Raw genomic sequence first — 9,152 nt, forward strand, 5'->3', positions numbered from 1 at the left:
ATCAATAAGAAAGAGGAAGTCAGAGAAAATACAACTCTATCTACTACATAAATACATGCCCTCTGCCCATATCTATACTACAGTGCACAGATTATGTATTTCACCAGTGTGGTTGAATGAAGATAAAACTACAGAGTGATGATGTGTGAGAATGTCTGGACAACATCCATGGAACAATGAGTCATTACACAGAAACAGTTTGATGAATCTGTCTGCTCCACTATTACACTTACAGATATACAGACTTAAGATCTTTAAAGCCATCCTGCAATGATTTGTAATCAAATCCCAAAATACAGTGTTTCATGTTTGGCTCACAGACGCCCCTTATCTTGGCATATCAATGCCGTAACTCACTACCTCCCTAAAGATAAACGTTCAAGCTAACTGCAGCCAAAAGCTTTGACAGAGGCAGCTCTGTCAACTGAGTTTCTTATCTTCTCACAGGAGTATGTCAGCTACAAATAGCCTTTTTAGTTCAACTATTCACATGTAGGTTTGAATTTGAACAAACAGCTAAAAATAGCTTTGTTGTTTTGGACACACTGTATATGGCAAGGCCTGTTGTGCCATGACCTTATTAACCCAGTCAATGCTCCAAGTTCCGCATGTGTTACTTCTAAATAAAGCTATTCTTTATTTCTTTACTTGGATTATTCATAACTATAAACATTCCTTAAAGTTCACAGAACGTTGATGAAAGCAAGAACAACTCAAAGCTCAGGCCAATACCAGCTGTTTTGAAGTTTAACTGTAAAAACCTATTTTCGCCAAAATGAAAGGCAAGAATTATCAAAAGAGCCTTTTCATGTGTTTGGCTGAACAAGTAGAGAAGCTACACCGAGATCAAAAAAAGGCCGTAGTCTGAGATAAATCTAAGCTTTTCACCAGAAATGTCTGAGGTTGGGCTTGATACCAACATCAGCCCTGGCTGGCTACGTTTCTTGCCTTGGTCTCCTCTAGCTGTGTCTGTAGTGTCTGTGGGTCAGCTGCTATGGCCTCTGATTGCTGCTTTCTCGCCTCCTCCTCTGAGCTGTTGAGCCACTTCAAAAGACAAGTGCATGAGTCGTCATACTTCTTGTATTTGTCCACCGTGTCTTTGAGGTTGCCGCCAAGCTGACTGCACTGAAACAAAGGAAATGAAATAATACTGTAGGTGTAAGATAGTTAGAAGCCACATAATTAAGTAAAGAGGCTCAACACATATTGGTTGAAACAACTACTCAATGAAAAACTGTTATTTTGTCTGAGATTGGCATTTTCACACTGCTGACAGACGAGAGTTCGACACCTGAATGAGGCATTATACAGCGTTGTTGAGCTTTTAATAGAGATAAATGTCTCCATCCAGTGGCAGGAATATGGTGTTGCAAGCTCCTAAAATTCACATAATGAACTACAGGCCAAAATACCTGTGAATGTAGTGCTTTGTATCGACTTGCTGCTGAATCTAGCTTATCCTTGACAGCAGAACAGGTTCCTGAAGTGTCCACGTGCAGCAGAGCATTCTTAGCTGCAGAATCTGCTGATCCACAGGCTTTAGCCATATCTAGCACTTTCTGTCCTGATATAGTGATGAAGCGAAGGTCCCCTTTGTGAGAAATCACATCTTCTGAGAAGCCCTTCTGTCGCTGCAGTTTATCACTGAGGACATTGAGGGAGCCTGCAGGACATCCCAGCTCCTCGATCTCTCCCTCAGCCTCGTCTAACCAGCCCTCAAACTCCTCGCAGTCGTCCTGGAACTTCTTCAACTCCTCCTGGACACACTGCAAGTGCTTCATCTGCTGCTCAGCCTGCGTCAGTGAGGCCTCATAGTGCCCCTTCAGCTCTTGGATGTTCTTCTGCAGTTTCTCCTTCTCCTCTGGGGACAGGACGTTGGCCTGCTTGTCGAGCAGAGCCTGAGCTGACTGGGTGGCCATGATCAGATCCTGCTGCTGGGACAGAATCTCCTGATGGCAAGCCTGTAGGAACAATAAAGACTTCAGGACACAATAACAACACATATAGCAGTAATTATAATTTATATTTACATTTTTAAACACTTCACTTCATACTATTTCTTACTTTTTGGCTGTCTTTCAGTATTGGTCTATAGTATCAGCTTTAAGTTGTAGTTCTCTTTTCCCATTTCTTTAATCTAATCTGTTTTGGACACATTACATAACCTTCATTTCACAATTTAATCCAGCTCTTCATCTCCATCACTAATAAAGGCAAATGTCATATTTTAATTAAAACTTTTTCAGATAACAAAATGTAGTTAATGCATTATTTTTAAATTAAATTCAGTTTTATAATTGCTGACATTTACTTTATAGCAAATTTAAAAATTGAGTACAACATATAGTTTTCTGCATTTCATTACTTTTTTAATGAACTTGTGCACTTTGAGAAACAAAAGTCAAAGGTCAGCAAAAAAAGCCAACAAGTAAGTAAGAGCTGAGGTGAAACAAAGATTTCTACAACCATCCAACTATACCTTGACCCTGTCGTACTGCTTATCAAGGTCCAGGGAGGCATCATTCTTGCTTTTGGACTTGCAGCTATCATTTTCAGTGGTCTGTAAAGCGTTTCCATTGGCATCGTCATCCTCTCCTATCAGTTCCTTGGCTGAGGTTTCCTCTGGCAGGTTTCCATTCTCTTTACTTATACGGTCATTCTGATGCAACCCACTCTTGTTTTCATTCCCTATGTTGGAGATCCAGTCCAGGAGACCTTCGATTTTGTTCTTACTTTCTTCAAGACGTTCAACAGCTGCTGCCTGATAATACATATAGGCTGCTTATTAACAAGTTACTGAATAGTGAGCAAAATCAATATATGTTGACATAACATTTAGCATTATGTTCATTTTTTAAATTATGATGCATTATTGCTTTGTTTACAGACAACACACATGGAGGTGATCTGAACTCTGACCTTTTCACTCTCCTGTTTTATGGCTGTCGTAACAACCTTCTCTAAATCTTTCCTGGACTCCTCGGCCCGCCGGTTGATGAGTTTGGCTTTGCTTTTGGCCTCCTCCAACTTGCTCTCGATGACTGCAATTTGGTCTGGCATCAGCTTGCTCCTGTTTTCCTCCAGAAACCTTTTGGTACTAGTGATGACCTCATTCAAGGCACTGGCATTTGTCAGTACATCTTTCTGCAGAGCCTTGAGATCAGACAGGCAAGAAGAAGAGGGAATAGTAGGGATGAAGCAGCTGTTTAACTGATGAAACCCTGCACATACTGTGGTTTCTAAAAACAAAGAACATGTATTTCAGACCTGATGCTCCTGCTGGTACTGCTGCAGGTCAGTGACACTCTCAGCATTGTCAGCCTGTTGCTGATGACCAATCAGGCGGTTTTCTGTCAAGGTGAGATTATCACACACTTCCTCCAATTTCTCTGTAAATTCCTTGTGCTTCTCCAACAAAGACTGAAGAAATAAATAAATAAAAACACTAGGTCAAACTTCTCAACAATAAAACTGTCATTTAGACACATTCACATCCAGATAGATATAACTATCCCATAACAGTTCAACAGTTTTTTAATCACTACAGTTTGAACAACTCAATCAATATCTGGTAACAGGAACATCAAACAAGAGATTATTCAAGCACAATGATGCAGCATGCAAAATCTGCTTTAAAATGCATTTTCCTCTATCAGTCTAGTATGCTGTAAACATGCTATTTCACCAGTCACTTCTTTGTTCTTGTGATGTAATAAGCACAGAGGATATTATATTGTGTATGTTAGTGGGTTTGTTGTGGCTGAAAGTGTTCGAACAGAGTAGGTGCATTTTGTCCACTTGTGTCTCAGGTCCTGTAGAATACAAGCAGCACAACGGTTAGTCTGCAGGAGTGATCGAGCACTTCAACATGCAATGCTGTTATTTTGCCTGAACATTTAGGCTTTTAAAGTAGAACAGTACAAATCTGAGAAAGAAAAATCATAGAAAGAAAATCCAGCAATTCATTTCTGAATACACTGAACAAAATACATTGAAATATTATGTTAAGAACTTTAAATGCAGGGATAGAGCAGAATTCGTGTTACTTAGAAACACAAATTTCTAAATTTTCAAGTTTATTGGAGCTGATTAAGTATTCTTGCTCTGATATCTGAGGTTTGGAATACAAAAGTATTATGATCCATTAATATAAATCTACATACAAATATGAAATTTACATACCAAGCTCAGTAACATGACTTATACAACCTACTCAGCATGTGCTGTAAGCATCTGTTATCAACTTTAATTTTCATTTAGCAAACCAGACATATATACGTTGTTCAAGGAAACCTCTAATATTTTATAGCATATCCCCAGGCAGACCTCCTCCTGCTTTTCCCTCTCCCTGGTGTCCAGGAGGACATCTAAGGTGCTCCTCCGTGTACCAAGCCTCGCTGTCTGGTCCCTGAAAGCTCGCTGAGTGGTGCTGAGGAGCTTGAGGAGGCAACTGCTCTGAGCTGGACTCAGGAACTGAGCATGCTCAGAAATAAAACACTGGATATCAAATGTGACATCTTCTAACTTGAGCCTGGTTTCTTGTAAGAGATTGCTCTCCATGTCCTGGAAGACAATACACAGATATGCTAAGTAAGCTTCTGTAGTTATTGTAGATCCTGAATGTCTTTAACTGGACTTTAGAGATACCTTGTTCTGCTGAATCAAATGTTTCAGTGTGTCCACATCACATGCGTTCAAATCCACACCCCATGTCTCAGAGTTATTTTGGAAGAGGCCTGCTAGTTCATCAAGGTCACCAAGATGCTTCTGGTACGCTGATTCCAACTGTACCTAGAATCATATTTAAAGCTGTCAACAGTGGATGCAGCTGCTTACATCACTGTATTTTGTTTACTAGGAAAGTGTGCTGACCTTTCCTGTTTCCATTGCTTGAATGAGAGAGTGACTCCTTGTTGCACACATCTGGGAAACAGCTGTAAAATTTGGCTCTAAGTCCAGATATGTTGAGGCCAAATCTTGGTGAATTTGTATGGGAACATCCTCATCAACAGAACTTAAGAGCAGTTTGGCTTTCTCCATATCTACTGTTAGAACAGCAGCCAGTCTAGAAACCTGGGACTCCAGTGACTGAACACAAGAGCACAGTTAGTCAGGAACTAATGTACAGTATACATGTAGTATATAACATAAATGGAAAACTGAGCATGGTGTGATATTAATTCATTAAATATTACACCACAGATACAAATGTGCCTTAATTTACAACCTGAAATTCCTCTGTTTGGATCTGCAGTTCATCCATGTTGTTGCTAATGGGTGGCTGGATTAAAAGGTCTTTTCTGACATCATCTAAAGCATCAGCATGATCCTGCAGTCTCCCAACACACTCCAAATAATCCTGGATGACGAACAGCTATAGCAAAGTAAAACACAAAGCAAAAATGTAGCAGATGCTACTTATGTCAAAAACTAACACTGAAACAGAAAATGTACCTTATTTTTGACTTGCTCAACTGAGTTGGCAAACGCTTCGGGAGATGGTTGGTGACCCAAGTCATCCTCCACTGACCCCTCACCCTCTCCTTCTGAGCTCTCCTCCTTGATGCTTTCCAGTGTGTGTCGCCGGTCCTCCTGAGAATCACTCCCTAGAGCACTGTTCATCACATCCTGAAGCACTGAAAGGTCTTGGCTTGAAGAAACAGTCTTAAGAACTTGCTGTAGTTGCAGGTGGATATCTGGCTCATCAGACAGCTCTGTCTTTTCACAAACCTCTTCTTCTTCTTGCAGAATCTGTGCTGGATTTTCATTCAACCTGAGGGTGTTTAGCTCCAGTGAATCCTTAACAAGATCTGTGTGACTGCTGTCTACAAGTCCACGAGGTGTGTCACTCTCATTAAAACTGCCTTTGTTTAAATGTTGTGGAGAATTCTGAACTAGAGCAATAGTGCTTCCAGTGTCTTGGGTTTGTGCCTTTTGCAAATCATAGACATCGGTCCCCTCCGTAATTATTTCCCCCTGGTCATCTACACTAGACCTTACAATATAAGAAAACACTGATGGAGCTAAAGAGGCAACATCAGGTGCAATGCTGCTGTCTGACAGGACTTCAGTAACTTCGTGGGAATTTTCAAAAGCATGCACATCCAATTTTTGTCTGTCTACCAGAGTAACAGATCCTACCCCTTCTCCCATTCTAGTCTCAGTCTGCCCTGAGCTAATGTCAGATGATGCAGAGGGTGGATTTAAACATGATATATTTTGATCAATATTTCCATTTATTTTTTCATTTCTTGACACAGAGATCTGCTCAGTATCAATGAAAATGTCCTCATGTTGCCGTTCTGGGGAAAGCCTCTCTGTGCATAACTCAGCTTCATCATCTGTACCACTGTGCTTCCATTCCAGAAAATCTTTATTAGTCTTTACTTTTTCAAGAGAAATCCTACTCATTGTTGGGGAGTACTGCTCTGAATGTTCACTTGTCCTGTGATTGAAAGTATCTGTTGCAATGGTTTCACTAGTAACAGCTAACTGAGAGGAGGGGTTCGGCTGTTGTGGAGGAGAGAATCTGGTCTCAGTTTCAACACTGAAATCACTTTGTGAACAGGGCACTGCTTGGTGAAGTAATGTGATTTTGCTGCCATCTACTGCAACGTTGTTGTCATTACAACCACCCCTTGGTGATGAGTAATCTATACTCAGAATTGGCTCACTGTCCAAAGATGACTGAACAGAACTTGTGTCATTCTCAATCCTACTTTCCTCAGACAACACACTGCAAGATGATGACATGTGTAATTCACTCTCACGAACTGTCTGATTTCCCACAGCATTGTATCCATCTGTGACAAAATCAATATCAGTTGGTGAGCTGTCAGATTTACAAAAGTGAGTTTGGCTTTCTGTATCACTGTTGCTGTTGGAGGTTTTGTCACTCAGACTAGATTGATGTGACTGGACAGTTGGAGCAATCTTTTCTGTCCCAAGACAGGATACGTCCATTAGCTGGGTACCGATTAGCTCCTGTGAGCTGCTGTCTTCAGCCAGTAAAGGTGATTTGCTAGTGTGATGAATACGCTCTACAGTAACCTGACTCCTCAAGGAGGTGGGGATCGTCAGAGGATCCATGGGTGGGGAATGATGTAGATATTCGCTCATCTCTTCTGCATTTCCTCCTGTCACACAACCTAATGCGTCCCCACTCTCAGTTTCTGTCCCTAACTTATCATCCTTCTCATTGGTCAGATCAAGTTCCATGACAGCAGCCTTCTTATCATTAGGCTGCAGTGTGTTTTCAACTTCATTAAAATTAATTAATCCCAGATTACCATCATCAGAGATGGACTTGCTGCAGTTTTCTTCTGGGTAAATGCTGACCTTGGGATCTAGGTTAAGCACGTTATCGGCATCAGTCACTAGTCCAGACTGCAAAGACCCACTAATACTAAAGGTGTAATCAGACTTTAAAGGGGTCTGCTCTTCTATTATACAAAGACCAACATTTGTGGGTCCGTCTGACTCTACCTGTTTTAGAAGAGATACTGTACCCTCCTCCTGCCCTGCAATGCTTCCTTCTTCATCTGCCTGTCGGTCATACAGTTTCAGTAGTGTCGTCTCATCAACTAGGCCTTTATCAACGGTTTCCTCCGGGTCATAACATCTCCCAGAGGTGACATCTAAACCCCCCTCCTCCTCCATTTGTGCTTTCAGAACACAAATAGCATGGCATCGTTCACTTTCATCTTCCAACTTCTTAGAGCATAAAAAATCAGCTGGGTTAATACTACTTCTTGATTCTGTGCACAGTGACTCAGCATCACAGCGTGGTAGTATCTGACAGCAAGATTTCACTGGCAATTCCGAATCACACAGGCTGGATGGTGGGACAACATCTGCGGGATGGACTGACATCTTTAGAAAAGCAGGAATATCAAGTCCTTCATCAGTACCTCCATCATCAGTTTTTAAACTATGTCCACTAATTCTCTCTGCAAAATCACCTGGCATTGTCTGGTCTGTGGTGTTTTGAAACATGGCATTCTCTACTAAACCAGGCTCTGTGGTATCAGAAAATTCCTTGACAGGATTTTCTTTTAGAGCCTTGTCAACTGAACAAGTTTTATCACCAGAGGCATTTCTTCCATTACTCAAGGAAGCAAGGCTTTGAGTATCAAATGTGTGCTGTGTGTTTTCATCAAAGTTCATTCTCCCTTTGAATGAGGAAACAAGATCATGAGAATCAAATGTGTGTCGTGTGTTCTTCGTCAACTCCTCTGTTTCTTCACTTATGTGCAAAGGCAACTCTAAATCATCTTGTTCTGAAAGGTCACTGGCATTTAAAGTCAGAGAAGTCACATTTTTCTCAGTGTTTAGAGAAGATAGTGACTCTTCGAGAAAAGTTTTAACCATTTCTGTCAGCTGTCTATCGAATATCAGCACCCTCTGTTGTGACATTGGATCAATGTAACTGTTCATCATTAGGTAGGAGATGAATAACTGCCTTGCCTCTGTGGGAACAGGGACATTTTCAGTTGTTATGGAATCTGCAGCATGTCGACCACCGTCAACTGTGAGATTTTTATACATAAGCCAGGATGAAAACTTTTCATTAAGGTTATCAACATCCGGAAATACATTAGGAATTTCTATAGATTTTAAAACCTGTGCTGTGTAACTGTCAATCAAACCATCTTGGATGGCAGAGCTGATGTCTACTACCTTAGAACTCTCAGGAATGTAAAGAGCTGCTATTTTTTCCCGATTATTGAACAGTGTGCTGATAAACTCATCAGTAGTGATTTGCTGATCATACCTGTATGAGGATGACACTGTCTGGATTTCCCCAGAATGAGGCAACACAAGTCCTATAAACTGCTGCTGATTTCCGAGCACAATGAGGGTACTGCTTGATCTCATCAAATCACACTGAACGTCTACATCCACCTTCAGCCTGTCACCAACATCCTCTGACACCTCAGCAGTTAAAGTTTGACCTTCTTTGGGGTTAACTACACCCACCTGAGAATCTAAGACTCTTGACATGGACTCATGATCACTTAAGCTATCACATACAGACCTTAGAGGGTTAATATTTCTCTCTGATGTCAATAATTTATTTCTGGTAAGGTTCCTTAATATCAGGCTACTGACCCCACTAGGTTTAACCTGCTGCTCAAACTCAGAGAATGACA

The 9,152-nt window shown here is 41.0% G+C and overlaps 1 protein-coding gene across 1 annotated transcript in view; it reads right to left on the reverse strand.

The window, feature by feature from the left end:
- The window catches only part of dst (dystonin), a 95,274-nt gene that overhangs the window by 36,300 nt on the left and 49,822 nt on the right, over nt 1-9,152 (reverse strand). Inside the window, 5 exon segments of the mRNA XM_020603094.1 lie at nt 949-1,125; nt 1,413-1,961; nt 2,480-2,761; nt 2,920-3,153; nt 3,268-3,420. Coding sequence (XP_020458750.1) covers nt 949-1,125; nt 1,413-1,961; nt 2,480-2,761; nt 2,920-3,153; nt 3,268-3,420 — 1,395 coding nt within the window.

Source organism: Monopterus albus, unplaced genomic scaffold, assembly GCF_001952655.1.
Source record: "Monopterus albus unplaced genomic scaffold, M_albus_1.0 scaffold60.1, whole genome shotgun sequence".
NCBI lineage: Eukaryota > Metazoa > Chordata > Actinopteri > Synbranchiformes > Synbranchidae > Monopterus > Monopterus albus.